General features: G+C 40.7%; 1 protein-coding gene across 1 annotated transcript in view; it reads left to right on the top strand.

Annotated features, from left to right (window-relative positions):
• Positions 1-18,134, top strand: part of tenm1 (teneurin transmembrane protein 1) — a 231,913-nt gene that overhangs the window by 48,200 nt on the left and 165,579 nt on the right. Inside the window, exon 3 of the mRNA XM_046306197.1 lies at positions 4,712-4,972. Coding sequence (XP_046162153.1) covers positions 4,712-4,972 — 261 coding nt within the window. The remainder of the gene's footprint in view (positions 1-4,711; positions 4,973-18,134) is intronic.

The following is an 18,134-nucleotide window of genomic DNA, read 5'->3' as shown; positions in this document are numbered from 1 at the left end:
CAGTATTGATGGTCCCCAAGAACATAGGGGCCTCCATCATTCTTAAATGGAATAAGTTTGGAACCACCAAGACTTTTCAGAGATCTGGCCACCCGGCCAAACGGAGCAATCAGGGGAGAAGGGCCTTGGTCAGGGAGGTGACCAAGAACCCGATGGTCACTCTGACAAAGCTCCACAGTTTCTCTGTGGAGATGGGAGAACCTTCCAGAAGGACAACCATCTCTGCAGCACTCCACCAATCAAGCCTTTATGGTAGAGTGGTCAGATGGAAGCCACTCCTCAGTAAAAGGCACATGACATCCTGCTTGGAGTTTGCCAAAAGGTACCTAAAGGACTCTCAGACCATGAGAAACAAGATTCTCTGGTCTGATGAAACCAAGATCGAACTCTTTGGCCTGAATGTCATGTGTCACATCTGGAGGAAACCTGGCACCATCCCTGTGGTGAAGCATGGTGATGGCAGCATCATGCTGTGGGAATGTTTTTCAGCGGCAGGGACTGGGAGACCAGTCAGGATTGAGAGAAAGATGAATGGAGCAAAGTACAGAGAGATCCTTGATAGAAACCTGCTCCAGAGCGCTCAGAACCTTAGACTGGGGAGAAGGTTCACCTTCCAACAGGACAACAACCCTAAGTGTACAGCCAAGACAACGCAGGAGAGGATGTGCAGAGAAGACAAATACAGGTGTGCCAAGGTTGTAGCGTCATACCCAAGAAGACTCAAGGCTGTAATCGCTGTCAAAGGTGCTTCAACAAATGTCTGAGTAAAGGGTCTGAATACTTATGTAAATGTTATATTTAAATGTTTTATTTGTCATTATGGGATATTTTTTGTAGATTGAGGGGAAAAAAACTATTTAATCAATTTTAGAATAAGGCTGTAACATAAAACAAATGTGGAAAAAGTCAAGGTATGAGTATTTTCTGAATGCACTTTATGTATGCAGATGATCCCACACTCTACATGTCAGCGCCCAAAGCCAGTGAGCTCACACAAATTCTAAATAAAGAGTTACAGTCAGTATCAGAATGGGTGATTAATAATAAACTGGTCTTAAATACTTCTAAAACTAAAAGCTTTGTATTTCGTTCAAAATTCTCTAAGACCTTAACCTCACCTGAGTTTTACATAAGGGTTGTGACCATTGAGGATGTTGAGGAAGCTAAACTCCTAGGTAAAACATTGGATGGTCAATTATCCTGGGCAATTCATATTGACAAAGTTGTGAAGATGGGGAGGGGTATGTCTGTTTATAAAAAGATGTTATGCGTTTTTTACACAAAAATCAACTGTACTAGTTGTTCAGGCTCCAGTCTTCTCCCATCTTGATTACTGTCTGGTAATATGATCAAGTGCAGCAAAGAAAGTTCTAGCAAAGCTGCAGCTGGCTCTGCCCTTAACTACACATACACCTAACATCAACAACATGCATGCCAGTCTTTCCGTTTGAGGGTTAGCGAGAGATTTACGGCTTCTTTTCAAGTTTCTATGCGAAATAAGACTGTGATAAATTCCAGATTGTCTGCATTATCAAAAGCATTCAACTCAGACACCCATACATACCATACAATACATGCCACCAGTGGTCTCTTCACAGTCCCCAAGTTCAAAACAAATTCAAGTCAATGCACAGTTTTATACAGAGCCACGACTGCATGGAACTCCCTCCCATCTCCAATTACTCATGCAAACAGCAAAATTACCTTTAAAAATTGGATAAAAAACCAACTCATGGAACTGCGGGGACTGTGAGGTGACACACATACAAACATATGCAAAAACAGATACACTCTAACACACACATTATTTTTGTATTTGTATTTTTTAGTTGCATTGTTTGTATATAGCTTTATTTTAAATGTGTGTGGCTGTCCTTGTCTATCAGTGTTTTGAGTTTATTTGTGGACCCCAGGAAGAGTAGCAGTTTCTTCTGCATAAGCTAACAGGGATCCCAATAAACAAATAAACAGATAAATCATAATGAAAGATTAAACCTTGGTCTTTCTACATGCTGGGTTTATGCTTTGGGCACTGTTCTTTTTGTAACTGTTGGAAGTTATGATTTGACCAAACAGTGCAGAACAGATTAGGAATAAAATAGGATGCATCATCCTCTCTGGAGTAGGTTCATTTTTTTTTTTGCAAAGGATATACATAGACACTTTTCACAGCTCAAGTTAATATCGCTCAAGGTCACACCTGTTATAGAGGTGCAAAGCTGACGTGGAAGAAGTGTGTCTAATTTTCCCAGATTTAGTCAATTAAGTGCTTCGTGACATAGAGTATTTCTGCTGCTTTTTCAAGTGAAAACAAAACTTGCCTTTTTGTGCCATGCCAACAATGACCCAGAAATCTGGCTTGTGAGTTAAAATTAGTATTCTTAGTCTTTAATTATTTATTTTGAAGGATATCATATTGTATTCTGTCTTGAAAGGTAACTGGGGGAATTACTGTTCACCCATCCCTGATCTGGAGGTGGTGATAACAGATGGTGCTCCCAACGCCTCATTCTGTGGGAATACTCACAGCATCCACACACTTCCACAATGCCTCTCCAATTTCGGAACATCAAATGAAGAGAGAAAAAGAGAATGTACCACTCTACTAATGTAAATATTGTTACAGAAAATGGTAGGCAGAATGTACCAGATTTAACCTGGTCCCAGATCGGTTTGTGCTTTTGCCAGCTCCATTGTCATTGTCAAGCCAAACATGATTGTTATCAGGCAAGAGACTTCTCCTTAGAACCAATGGAATGGTCGAAAATGAGCAAAACCGGGGCACTGGGCCATGCAAAACAAATTCGCCCATTGATGTGTTTAGCATGACAGTTAACCCTCAGCTAAGCCCCGCCCCCTAAACACAGACTACTCCTTGCAAATCAGGCGCCTCTCTGGTATGTTGTGGTGGACTGTCATAACAGTTGCTTCACAGGAACCTGGTAAAATAGTGTGGCTAGCCACTGAATGGCTCGGCAATGTCAGCATGCAGTCAAAGCAAGCAGTACTGGAGCACCAAGTCTGGGACCAAAAGGCTCCTTAGCAGCTTCTACTCCAAACCTTAAGTTTGCTGGACAGTTAATCAAATGGCTACCCGGACCATTTGCATTGACCCCCTTATTTAATTGTTATCTATTACAATGTTTTGCAATGACTCTCTTGCACAGGCTCGATGTACACTCACTGAACTCTAACCACCGACCCCACACACACACACACACACACACACACACACACACACACACACACACACACACACACACACACACACACACACACACACACACACACACACACACACACACACACACACACACACACACACACACACACACACACACACACACACACACAAACATACATGTATATTGACCCATTCCCCTTACACACACGCACACACATACATTCACATTCCTTCACACTCCTTCACATTCCTTTGTCAATTACAATTTGATGTTGACAGCAGATGAGAGTTAAATTCATAATATAGCTAACTTAGGTAGCTAATATCCATTTGGATAAAACAAGTTATATTGACTGGCTAGCTAACTAACTAGTGTTTTGAATTCGTAAAATAGGCTCTGCATTTCAGGAATCACAGTCGCAAGTACCCCTGGTGCACTTATCAATTATTTAGCCATTTAAACCTTGTATGTGAAATGTGAGTTTGTCTGAGGCAGGTCGGATTCGAGCCTGGTTGATGACAGTTGCTATCCAACGGAGCACTGCGATTGGCGGGGCTTAGCGAAGGATCAATTCCATAAGGAGTTGGCAAGAGAGCAGAAACAGTTTCACCCAGGCTATACCAGTGTAGGTCAATGTACCACACAGTATACTGATAGGACTGATAGGTATCAACGTGCAGTAGTAAAATGTCCCGTTTTTAAATGGTTCTGTTTCTCCGTTATAAAATGGTTCTGTTCACCAAACACGAAATGTGGGCTAAACATTGTTTCAAAATGATGTGCATTGACAAAAATATGACATGTTGCACTCTAGAACAGCCTTTGCAAATCTGCTTTCACTGCCACCAGCTACCTTTCAATAAGTAGAGTATGACACCTTAGTGGATACTGTGATACCTATGAACCCCATTCTCTTTAAAGAAATCTGACTCTTAGAAACAATTTTCATATGTCTGTTGAGCACTTCCCCAAGGGATATGTAACTGAGCACCGAAAAACTCAATTTACTTCACAGCATTTCGTCCCTGAAACCATATGTCACTATGAATTATCTCACGGTTTTATGAGAATAGAAACAGTCTTTGTTTCTCATTTAGTTAGAATGATCTGTAGATGGTTGTTCAATGATTGATGTTTAAAGGTGAGCCATTTAGAGGTATATTGTGAATTTAAATGAATAGCCAAATGGTTTAAATAAAGCCTGAAAGTATTACATTCTAAAGTATTTTCTGACAATATCTGTCCAAAGAAGGTAGCGTTCCATTATCGATAGCATTACAACAGTTCTACCAAGTACTGTAGCTTTCAAAATAGTGTCCTCTTGGCTCTTGCAGTGCCTGTTTATTATAAATATTATTTGTTTCTTCAGTGATGAACTTACTGCAGTGTACAGTATAATTCTTTGTTTTGATATATGAAATAATACAACACCATAAAACACTGGCGGAGATATGAAAATAAATAAGTTCATATTGCTATACATAAGGTATGTGACTTGATGTTGTTATTTCCTTTCTCTCTCCTAGAGATGGACTTCTGTGAATCCACCCAGCTAGCCCGGCCCAACTACCAGGCTGAGCTTCGCTCTACCCCCCAGCACGGCTACCCACTGGGCATGGGCTCTGATGTGGAGACAGAAACAGAGGGTGGGACCACGCCCGACCATGCCCTAAGACTCTGGATGCAGGAGATTAAATCAGAGCACAGCTCCTGTCTGTCCAGCAGAGCCAACTCTGTCCTGTCTCTCACTGACACCGAGCAGGAGAGGAAGTCAGACGGTGAGAACGGTAAGATGGGATTATACACCATTTATTTACATATCCCACTGTCTGTGTGTTCTTATCATTTCAACAAAATGTATAAAACAATAACCAATTTTTTGTTCATAACCTGTTAATAACTATGCTGTACGTAGGATTGAGCTTTGTTCAATAGGTAGCTGTGAATCCCACTATTTTCCCATAATTTTGCTATGAAAATAATGAAAATTGGTCCGGCTGCAGTAAAGCTAAACACTTCTGTTATGTTTTCCACCAAATCTGTCCATGATGTCAACCCAAGAACTCCATAGTGACCACTATTGCAAGGTGTCAGGTAAAACCTTTTGTAAGGCGGCAAGGTCCTCAAGGCATTGGGACCTACTGTACTATACACCATAAAGTGACAGTGTGTGTACTGCGACAGTGTGTACTGAGGAATAGAATGATTTTGGGGTATGTATTTATCTTGAAGACCCAGGGATTCATTCAGCGGGTAATGAAAGTAAACAAAGAGCAGGCTCAGTCTATTGATCGTCAAGAGAAGTGATATTTGTATCAGGGATGTCACGCTCTTAATTCGCTATGCACACTCTTCAGTGAGAGGCAGAACGTTAGTGTGAAATTAAGTTTGCTTGTGTGAGGAACCTTTTCCAGGGTCAAGTCTGATGAGAGAAAGGAGTGAGTCTGTAGCAGCCTCATTTCTCATGTTGAGGTCTATTCAAAATGTGAATTCAGACAGCAGTGTTAGTTACCCATTTCAGGTCTCCAACAGCTGTAAAAAAAAAAATATATATATATCAACATACAGTATGTGGAGGAGAGAATATATCAAGTAATAATTTGATTTATATCAGCTTGTTATTTTGAATGTTTGTCTCAAAGTGCTTTTACACGAGGTTCATGCATGGTGTCATTTTGTGGTAATAGTGGAAGAAATAGAGCATCACCAGAGAACATTATTAATAAACAGATGCAGATGAGTTGTTTTTGAGAGTGTAAGCTGTGGACTGGAGGGTACTGTCTGCTGTGATGCAATGTTACTGCCATCCACATGTACTCCTTAGCCTTCACATTGACTATTTATCCTGTCAGAAATGTGCATTTGTGAATGAGTGTACAAAACATTGAGAATACGTTCTTAATATTGAGATGCGCCCCCCTCCCCTTTTGCCCACAGAACAGCCTCAATTCATTGGAGCATGGACTCTACAAGGTGTCGAAAGCATCCCACAGGGATGCTGGCCCATGTTGACTCTAATGCTTCCCACAGTTGTGTCAAGTTGGCTGGATGTCCTTTGGGTGGTGGACCATTCTTGATACACACGGGAAACTGTTGAGCGTGTAAAAAACAGAAGTGTTGCAGTCCTTAACACAAACTGGTGCAGCTACCATATATACCCTGTTCAAAGGCATTTTGTCTTGCCCATTCACCCTCTGAATAGCACAAATACACAATCCATGTCTAAATTGCCTCAAGGCCTAAAAATCCTTCTTTAACCTGTCTCCTCCCCTTTATCTACACTGATTGAAGTGGATTTAACAAGTGACATCAATAAGGGATCATACTGTAGCTTTCACCTGGATTAATCTGGTCAGTCTATGTCATGGAAAGAGCAGGTGTTCCTCATGTTGTACAGTCAGTGTATATCTGCTGGGAAGCATGACCACGTTAATCGCTGAGGTCATTACATAGACAATGTTGTCATTGTTGTTGCTTTATTATTAATATTGCCTTATTGCCTTTTTCTGCACCAGAATGTCCCTCAGCATTTATTTATTCTCAGTCAGAACGATTATCACTCTAGGGAATAAATATTGCTGTGTGGTGGGAAAAAGGCTGTGTTTGAAGTGGGAATATGGTGGGCCTTGTCTTTCTCTTACCGTCCCTGACTCCTGCTGATCTGTTAAGACTGACAGGCCAATGGAAAGGAAGAGCAGGATGGTGTTTTGAACTGGCATGGCACTGATGAGGTATGTGATCTGAAATTTTAATGAGCTGCAGCGCAGAGGGAGGTTCAGATGCAGTTTACCTCCCTCCCTGAGTTAATGTCTTGGCTCCTCACTGTTAAAGTATCTAATGCTATTCCTACCCATGTAGAAAAACATTATCACTGTTTCTTAATGCTGTATTTATCAGTTTATTCTGAACGGATCTGACCTTTATACTCCCTTGGAAGAAACCAATTGCTCTTGTTATATTTTGGCAACTTGATGTCACAGTACTCTGTCCTCTCCTGGTATTTCACAGCTTATGTTGGGTAAATACAAATATTGTTCTGTAAAGGATTGTTCTGTAAAAAAATGAATGCTATGCACCATAGACAAGCATGAAGGCTAAGAATGAATGAAAAAGGCTTCTTGTTATTCTTTGATTTGGAAAGGAGTGGCTTTGTCCAGTTCTTCAAGGGTTTGGAAGTGTTATGTGAAAATCTGCTATGGTCAGGCTGTACATTATATATTAGCATATTTGGTTCATATATCATACAGCACATTTGGTTGATTGCCATAAACCCTCCTCTTCGTTCTAGGCTTCTGTACCCCTTCAGAAGAAACACAACGATATCTAATGCCAAACATTGATGGATTAGGCCCCATTGTGGCTGTCACATGCATGTGTGAGGTTGTCCTCAAGAAAAGAGGTTATACCCTTGGCCAGCAGTGTTAGAAATCATAACACCCTAGTAGTAGTAGTAGTGGTGGTAGTAGTAGTAGTAGTAGTAGTAGTAGTAGTAGTAGTAGTGTGGTGGTGGTGGTGGTGGTGGTGGTGGTGGTGGTGGTGGTGGTGGTGGTGGTGGTGGTGGTAGTAGTAGTAGTAATAGTAGTGGTAGTGGTAGTAGTGGTAGTAGTAGTAGTAGTAGTGGTAGTAGTAGTAGTAGTGGTAGTGGTAGTAGTGGTGGTGGTGGTGGTGGTGGTGGTGGTAGTAGTAGTAGTAGTACATGGGCACATTCATGTTATGAACAGTATGTCTCTCTGATGGATGGCTAACTACAGTACATTCTAGGCAGACACTAGGAAATATTTATCATTTGATTTTAGAATAGCTGTACAATAATTGCATCTTGAGTCATATTCGCTGTGTGCATCTATTACCCTGCATGAGCCTACATTTTCTCTGGTGTCAATCATAGCAGTAACATAAATCTGTATGCGTCACCTCCCCCTGTGCCTTGCACCACCAAAGGGTTTCATTTTTTATGTTCCTGAGAAATTCAGAGCTGAAACAGCCAAAACTCCGCAAACAAAATTATTGAAGGAAAAGATTCCTATCCGATCAATATCTCCTTATTTGTAAAGTGAGACTTTGTGACAGATTATACATTAATGCTTCGCCTGGATTGAGCTCCCAGTAACAAAACTACAGGAGTAACTCACTTGGTCATTAATGGATTTATAAGAAAGGATTTGCCAAAAACAATTTGACCCTGGGTTTCAAAAGTTCAAGCTTCATACTGTAGCTTTATATACAGTATGTTTTCTTATCTATCAATTCATGTATTCTTCATTTCTCAATCCAGTTCATGCTTTATAAGTACTTCTGTTTATTAATCTTCACTGAATGTTTTGAAGTGAGGGGTTAAATAGCTGATGGGTAACAGACGGTATAAATAATCCCAAAACGCTTCCCATTAATGGATGATGCTCATGTGTACTTCATTTTCCGGATGAGGTTTACAGTATAGATGTTGTCGATGGGTTGAACAGTATTCTTGTTACAAGACAAAATGTTGTAGAGTTGATCTACATCCTAAATGTGTCATGATGTTGAGGATTTTACAATTTTGCCTTTATTCCAATACATGTACTACAGCATATTGTATTTATCTTACAAAGATATTGCAAATGTAGCTCAGAGCTGTTTTGCCATCTAAAGTGTTACTACATTTTATATTGTCTTTATGTTTTATTTAGTGTAATACTTTATCAGAACTATAACAATCTTTTGCTTCCTTGTTTTGATATACAATGATGCAAAATCTATTTGTTTAAGTTGTTCATGCCAATGTGTACAGAGTAAGTACTATGCTGTACACAAACAACAAAGTTTGTTTCCTCTCTTGGTGGAATGCCACATAACAAACTGGCCTGGATCCGTTCCAGGAGTGGTCTTGTGGGATTTGGTGTGAGATTAGGCCATGTACAGCGGTCCCCTGGACATCTTGTGTAAATGCATTTGGCTTTTAGCTCCTGAAGCCCAGCCTCTGGTGAATTATCGACCATTCCATTCGTCACCTCAGAGGGTCTTTAGCTGATATGGTACTACAACATGTCCCTGGGCAATTAAATAGAAATATAAGGCAATAATCAGGACCACATTTGTCTGTGTGTCTGAAGAGCTCCAGAAACAGACATAAGTCGTCATGGGCTGATTATATTCCCTGTGCAGAAGAAAGTTAGTACAGGGACTCTTTGCATGTTTCAAATGTGATTTTAACTGCCTTGTTCTTTACATTTGGATCAGATTTCCAGGAGACAATGACAGTATGTTGTAGAAAGTAAAAAAGCATAATAAAGAATCCACACCTCTGGGTTTCATCCCACTGCATTGTCAAATATATCTCATTTATATGAATTATGCTCTATATAACATTTGTATTCAAGCTGTGGTGATAAAGTTCTCTCTCAAACTGTCCATCATGTAATTTAATACAAGTTTAACAGGTGACAAGCCTTAATCTAAAATTCATACCAAAAAGGTATTATTTGTTCAATTTGTTTTCTCCCCCTTCCATTTCATGCCGGAAAATTGGCAGGAGTGAAAATGAGAAAATGAGAACCTGAGCTCTGCAGTGGTTCAATAAGATGATTCTATTAATTATTAATATTTTAACGGCCCCCATATGCCAGGACTGATATTGTGTGATGGATTCACATCTTTGAATTAATTTCATCAGTTTAATGTAAAGTGTCGACATCAGAGCCATCCTCCTCTCCCTCTGGCTACTCTGAGACTAGATGATTGGGGGCTGTGAGACACACGAACCCTCGGTAGACGGACACATCAAATACCCTCCTAATGACTGACTGAGACTCCGTTATGGAAACGTACGAGCCATATCAGTCTAAATAAAGCAGACGAGCTTGAACAATTTCATCAGGAAAACATCAAAGGGAAGGATTACACCAAACTGTTAAATATGAGATGAATTAAGAGCATTAGACAGAATACCGTGGTGTGTATTCCTCTTAGATGCTAGCTTGTTTATCATTAGATATTAGCTTGTGCCCTTTTACTTCATGTTTTTTGGCTGTAATGATGATGGTTTTAATGATCAGGGAAGTTACTCACTGTAACGACAGTGCTGGCTGAATGTATGGCCTGATTATAGGGGTCATTATTTAAAGAGACTATGTTGTCTAGATTTCTGACAGATGAGGGCTTTGATGTTTTGGGGTGTATCGTATGTCTGTATTTGGAGTAGACGGTCCATCTGATTGGACTATGCACTCTTAAAAAAGGGTTCCAATAGGAATATTCGGCTGTCCTCATAGGAGAACCCTTTTTGGTTCCATGTAGAACGCTTTTTGGTTCCAGGTAGAACCCTTTGTAAAAAAGGGTTCTACATGGAACACAAGTGTTCTACCTGGAACCAAAATGTTTCTACCTGCAACTAAAAAGGGTTCTTCAAAAGGTTCTCCAATGGGGACAGCCGAAGAACCATTTAAGGTTCTAGAGAGCACCTTTTTTCTAAGTGTGCTCAAGTCAAGACTGTCAGCCTGTCTGCTTCAGAAAGTGACATCTTTTTGATGCATTGTGGGCCTTATTGTCTTGGATATAGGATATTTTACGTGTCTGATTGAATTGTATTATTGCAATTTGTATTATTTTTCCAGTGGAAAACAGTTCTTTGACTGATTCTGTCTCATTGTTTTGTCTTTTGTATCCGGAGCCTTTCTGTCGTCAACCCCACAGTACAGAAACAAAACAAATTGTTTATCATTCTGCAGAATTACCATGCCATTCTTGTGAGGGAAATGTACACTGAGGAGGTTGTTGAATCAGACTTAACTTTTTTCGCCCCCAGATTAGAGACTTCAGAGCAGGCAGCTCCAGTGATGATGAGCCTGATTAATGCTAAAGGTAGCAACCAAGAGAGATCCCTCATATGTGTCTGCCTCTGCTGTCTGACTGCTGGAACAGCCTGCATGTCAAAGCTGAGGCTTCTACATCTGCCACTGCCGCCTGATGCTGTCTCCAAGGTCTAAAGCAGCCTGTCTATCCTGGCTATGAATGATACTCTTTTGAATGCAATTGGTGTGTAGTTACAGATGTAGGATCTTCATTTGAGCCAGTTTTCTACAGCAGGAAATGTGAATTATTGTGTGGATTATAATGAATATAATTTTTTTGTAGGGGTTGATACATTTTTCGTTAGGGCAAATCAAGACTGATCAAGTTTGCATTTCCTGCTGTGCAGGCAAATTCTCAGCAACAAAAGAGTGATCAAACTAAGATCCTACATCTGTATTTTATTTCCAATTTACCCATAATATACTTCACAGGGCAATAGATGGATAGATACAAATAGATGATGAATGGATGAAAATGTGTACATTTAGGGAGCCCTTTGGCTGTTTTATTATTGTTCAACATAATTTGCCTACTTATAAAATAATGCCTTTTTAATGAATTCTTAAAACCCTCCAGTATTAATATTTAATTTTCAATATCTAAAGCCTAATCAGAATAAGCCAGAGAACAGGAAATGAGGCTCCATTTTAGGATAAGTGCAGTTATTATACCACTCTGTCTTAAAATTTGAGGAAATGGTTCAAAATAAAGAATTGGTGAAATGTGCTAGCTGGTGCAGTTTCCCCACTGCAAAGACCCAGCTCTAACACTAGCTAGTGTGTTTGTTTGGTGATAATTGACATGTGTGCTGACTGCAGCACCATCAGTGTCCTGCTGAACAAACATGAGGAGGTCATCCACCTGCCAGTACAGGCTACTAGGCTGTGGAGAGAGGATGAAGTCCTCTACTACAGTGTTGTTCTACGTTGATCCTCCTACGTTGATCTTCCTACCTTGATCCTCCTACGTTGATCCTCCCGTTTATACAGGCAGCCCAATTCTGATATTTTTTCACTAATTGCGTCTTGACATTTTGCCAATAATTGGGCAAAGATCAGAATTGGACTGCCTGTGTAAATCCAGCCCTGGAGACACACTGTGCACCCTGGATTTACCTCCAGCGGAGTATCAATTAGACACTCATTAGTAGATCTGATTGGCTAAGGCCAACCAATTAGCTGGAAGATGACTCTGAATCGCCTGTCTAAGACATGTTGATATACATACTGCCTACATCAATCTACACACAATTCCCAATAATAACAAAGCAAAAACATTTTTTTTTTGAATTTCTTGCTCATTTATAAAATAAACTGAGATATAAAATTGACTTAAGTTTTCAGACCGTTTACTCAATATTTTATTGAAGCACCTTTGGCAGCAATTACAGACTCGAGTCTTCTTGGGTATGACAATACAAGCTTGGCACACCTGTATTTGGGGAGTTTCTCCCATTCTTCTCTGCAGATCCTCTCAAGCTCTGTCAGGTTGAATGGGTAGTGTCGCTGCACAGCTACAGTGCCTTGCGAAAGTATTCGGCCCCCTTAAACTTTGCGACCTTTTGCCACATTTCAGGCTTCAAACATAAAGATATAAAACTGTATTTTTTTGTGAAGAATCAACAACAAGTGGGACACAATCATGAAGTGGAACAACATTTATTGAATATTTCAAACTTTTTTAACAAATCAAAAACTGAAAAATTGGGCGTGCAAAATTATTCAGCCCCCTTAAGTTAATACTTTGTAGCGCCACCTTTTGCTGCGATTACAGCTGTAAGTCGCTTGGGGTATGTCTCTATCAGTTTTGCACATCGAGAGACTGAATTTTTTTCCCATTCCTCCTTGCAAAAACAGCTCGAGCTCAGTGAGGTTGGATGGAGAGCATTTGTGAACAGCAGTTTTCAGTTCTTTCCACAGATTCTCGATTGGATTCAGGTCTGGACTTTGACTTGGCCATTCTAACACCTGGATATGTTTATTTTTGAACCATTCCATTGTAGATTTTGCTTTATGTTTTGGATCATTGTCTTATTGGAAGACACATCTCCGTCCCAGTCTCAGGTCTTTTGCAGACTGCATCAGGTTTTCTTCCAGAATGGTCCTGTATTTGGCTCCATCCATCTTCCCATCAATTTTAACCATCTTCCCTTTCCCTGCTGAAGAAAAGCAGGCCCAAGCAATGATGCTGCCACCACCATGTTTGACAGTGGGGATGGTGTGTTCAGGGTGATGAGCTGTGTTGCTTTTACGCCAAACATAACATTTTGCATTGTTGCCAAATAGTTCAATTTTGGTTTCATCTGACCAGAGCACCTTCTTCCACATGTTTGGTGTGTCTCCCAGGTGGCTTGTGGCAAACTTTAAACAACACTTTTTATGGATATCTTTAAGAAATGGCTTTCTTCTTGCCACTCTTCCATAAAGGCCAGATTTGTGCAATATACGACTGATTGTTGTCCTATGGACAGAGTCTCCCACCTCAGCTGTAGATCTCTGCAGTTCATCCAGAGTGATCATGGGCCTCTTGGCTGCATCTCTGATCAGTCTTCTCCTTGTATGAGCTGAAAGTTAGAGGGACGGCCAGGTCTTGGTAGATTTGCAGTGGTCTGATACTCCTTCCATTTCAATATTATCGCTTGCACAGTGCTCCTTGGGATGTTTAAAGCTTGGGAAATCTTTTTGTATCCAAATTCAGCTTTAAACTTCTTCACAACATAATCTCTGACCTGCCTGGTGTGTTCCTTGTTCTTCATGATGCTCTCTGCACTTTTAACGGACCTCTGAGACTATCACAGTGCAGGTGCATTTATACGGAGACTTGATTACACACAGGTGGATTGTATTTATCATCATTAGTCATTTAGGTCAACATTGGATCATTCAGAGATCCTCACTGAACTTCTGGAGAGTTTTGCTGCACTGAAAGTAAAGGGGCTGAATAATTTTGCACGCCCAAATTTTCAGTTTTTGATTTGTTAAAAAAGTTTGAAATATCCAATAAATGTCGTTCCACTTCATGATTGTGTCCCACTTGTTGTTGATTCTTCACAAAAAAATACAGTTTTATATCTTTATGTTTGAAGCCTGAAATGTGGCAAAAGGTCGTAAAGTTCAAAGGGGGCCGAATACTTTCGCAAGGCACTGTATTTTCAAGGCCCTCCAGAGATGTTTGATCGGGTTCAAGTCCGGGCTCTGGCTGGGCCCCTCACAGACATTCAGAGACTTGTCCCAAAACCACACCTGCGTTGTCTTGGCTGTGTGCTTAGGATCAAGGTCCTGTTGGAAGGTGAACCTTAGTCACAGTCTGAGGTCCTGAGCTCTCTGGAGCAGGTTTTCATCAAGGATCTCTCTGTACTTTGCTCTGTTCATCTTTCCTGACTTGTTTCCCAGTCCCTGCTGCTGAAAAACATCCCCACAGCATGATACTGTCACCCACATGCTTCACTGTAGGGATTGTGCCAGGTTTCCTCCAGACGTGACCCTTGGCATTCAGGCCAAAGAGTTCAATCTTGGTTTCATCAGACAAGAGAATATAGTTTCTCATGGTCTGAGAGTCTTTAGGTAACCTTTTGGCAAACTACAAGCGGGCTGTCATGTGCCTTTTACTGTGGAGTGGCTTCCGTCATGCAACTCTACCATAAAGGCCTGATAGGTGGAGTGCTGCAGAGATGGTTGTCCTTCTGGGAGGTTCTCCCATCTCCACAGAGGAACTCTGGAGCTCTTACATTTAAGAATGATGGAGGCCACTGTGTTCTTGGGGACCTTCAATGATGCAGAAATGTTTTGGTACCCTTCCCCAGATCTGTTCCTTCAACACAATCCTGTCCCGGAACTCTACGGACAATTCCTTCAACCTCATGGCTTGGTTTTTGCTCTGGGACCTTATATAGACAGGCGTGTGCCTTTCCAAATCATGTCCAGTCAATTGAATTTACCACAGGTGGACTCATATTGACATGTTTCAAGTTGAAGAATTGTGTCAATATGATCAATGAAAACAGGATGCACTTGAGCTCAATTTCAAGACTCGTAGCAAAGGGTTTGAATACTTATGTAAATAAGGTATTTGCAAAAATGTTTACAAAATTATTTTCATTTTGTCATTTTGGGGTATTCTGTGAAGATTTATGAGGAAATAAATGTATTTAATCCATTTTAGAATAAGGTTGTTATGTAACATAATGCGAAAAAAGTCAAGGGGTCTGAATACCTTCCGAATGCACTGTATATGGCCCTCTTCCTGCTGAAACTACTATTTTTTTGTCTTTCACCCTGAAGTCGTCTTCCTCTTCTGAACAGTCACCCATCAAAACTGTGCCCTTTTTACCACTTCAAATGTCTTTCTCTCCAACTTTGCTCTGAACAGCTTTGTTCAGTAAGCAGGAAAAAGCTTGCAGACAGACACAATGGAAGAGATCCAGACCAACATATTAAGCTGCCAGAGCTCCTAATCTTGTCCATATCATTCTCCTCCATAGAAAAACTACCTCATCTGCAATCTGCCACTGGATATGCTTGTTAACAATGCCTGCCCTGCCTGTGTCTTTTCACTCAGAAATTCCTCCTTGCCGCTTCTTTGCCATCATTACTCCTAGATGATGACTCTTTCCAACCCCCACACTCCCCACATTCCTGGCAGTCATGGACTTATTCCTATTAGTCCTTTTTCATCCGCCATCCACTGCTCCAAATACGTTCACCCTCCCCAGTACATCTCATGTTGACCCCCCCCATCCCCCTTCTCCCCTCCTGGACCCCCCCTCTCACCATTTCTTCCTCCCTTCTCTGCCCTCTGTTCTTTTCTCAAGAGCTGTTCTCTTTGGCTTAAAGCCATCTCTATCTATATTCCTGCTCCACTCCCTCTCACACCATGAAATATGAAAAGGACTCAAAAATAACATAAATTAGTGATGATCAGACGCAGCCAAGTTAACAGACCTCATATGGCTCTTAGAGCAGTTACAAGTCTAAGCAGGGTTTTTCATTCAGGAGTTGGAACTCAAATTGGAATGTCAGCTTAATGACCACAATAAGCAATAGCCTATTCTCTTTTTCTGGATCTTCCATACAACGTTAAAATGGCAGCTCTAAATTTGACCCTCATTAAATCTAGACGGTTGGCATCTTCTGACTCCCTGGCTTGCACAGTCTTTTTTCAAAATGTAATTATGAAATGCATAAGCTTCCTCATCTCAATCCGACACCACCAAGACCTAACTTTATGAGCTGCACCAAGTTTATATTCATAGATCTCTCCAGAGGTGACAGCCCCACCAAATCATAATGATCATTGTTTTGATTCTCTTACATTGCTCAGGAAATAAAGTGGCGTTTTGAGTTTTTAAACTACGTTGGGGAAAATGAACATTTCACAAAGATCCATGCCCTCTTCAGTTGCATTGTTAGTGAAGAGGAATTGCCATAATTGTATGTCTCTCCAGCATCTCTCTGAGCGTTCATTGGACTAAGGTCTTCTCCCTGGTTCCTTTAGAAGAGTTAGAAAATGGTCTTGTTTCAGAGTTATAATCAAACAAACTTTGGATGTGGTTTCCATCAGAATGACTTTTTATTCTGTGCATGGCTGCAACTGTGGCAGTAGTTTATCTTCAGCTTGGTTGACAGGCGTTATGCCATCCTACCTCCTACTCATAAGGGTAGATGATGATGCTGTTGCCGCACACAGACACAGCACAACTCTCCCAGTGAGCGATAATGTGGCTTGCTTTAGGAAGAAAGCATAAGGCTTCAGTCACATGGTAAATGGAGGCATCACTCTGGGGAACGGACATATTTTCTAAAGGACTGACACATCTGGCTCTCCTGGCTCCACTGGAGAGATTCATTTGCTGCTTGTTTGTGTAATTAGGGAGGTTAACATTCAACACTTTAACAGTCTCAAGAGCAGCAAGAATCTCGTAAAACAAAGCACAGAAAAGGGATTCAACATATTTAAAGTTTAAATGGTTTATTTCAATTGCATATTATACACATGTAAGTCTCCTCTTCTGGTTCCATTGCGGTCTTTGCAGTCGAGGGTTGGTGGGGGGGGGCTGATAGATTTTTATCCAACTCTCTTAATTATCGGCTTTCGTTTCCTGCCACTTGGAACTAGGTCTGTCTTGGGGATTTATTTGATATTCAACGAGAACCTGGATAACAATGCTGGAAATCTACATTATACATTGTACAAGGGGTGTGAGAGAGAGAGAGAGAGAGAGAGAGAGAGAGAGAGAGAGAGAGAGAGAGAGAGAGAGAGAGAGCACACTCCCACTTGGCCCAAATGCTAATAATGTTCTACTCCCCTGCAGATGCTCATTGCTACTGTCTGCCCTGGAAAACACAGAACAACACCTGTTTCATTTGTTTGGTCAACAGGCCTTTGATAACATTTTCTTATGGAGCTTTCTGCCTTAATCCACCAAAGTCAAACATCTATTTGCAATGTCCCCAAATTCCATTATGATTTCGGTAATAGAATGGCAGCGGTGGGCTCTTATCTGTTTGAAATGTCAGGAATGATAATGGATTGACCTCCGACAGAATGCGTAATGCTGGCAAACTGGGGCTGGCTCTTGCTGTTGTCACACACCACACACACACACATGCATGCACGCATACACAAACACACACACACACCACTTTTATGCCTGCATTGTGTCTCATTCTCTAGGGTTCTACAAAGCATGGGAGGTTTCATCTTCTTGGTCTCTCTAAATGCAAATTCAGACATTTGTTCAAAGTGATTATGTTTTATATGTGCCATGTGATAAAGATATACTGTTATAGAAAATGATAATAACAGGTTTGGTAGAAATGGAACGGTTCAGACAATTTTAATTATCAGTAATTTGTAGTTGCGGAATTTAATTGAAGAATGAATAGATTGAATCACCTCTATTCCTCTGATGAAATGAATACACTCGATGATTTGTTTGTGCTCGTTGTTGTTATGTGTCCATTGGTGCACATATTCAGTGTTATGGTGTAATGACTGCATGAATGGAATGGTTCTGTTATAAAACAGCATCTGATTCAGGCAGGAACATCTGTACTGGTCCCCTGGGATGCAGAGACAGACGAATGGAATGCTAAGACCACAGAAAGCTAATACATAGAA

The sequence above is a fragment of the Oncorhynchus gorbuscha genome, linkage group LG16, assembly GCF_021184085.1.
Source record: "Oncorhynchus gorbuscha isolate QuinsamMale2020 ecotype Even-year linkage group LG16, OgorEven_v1.0, whole genome shotgun sequence".
Taxonomy (NCBI): Eukaryota; Metazoa; Chordata; class Actinopteri; order Salmoniformes; family Salmonidae; genus Oncorhynchus; species Oncorhynchus gorbuscha.
This window is presented reverse-complemented; position numbering and strand designations above follow the sequence as displayed.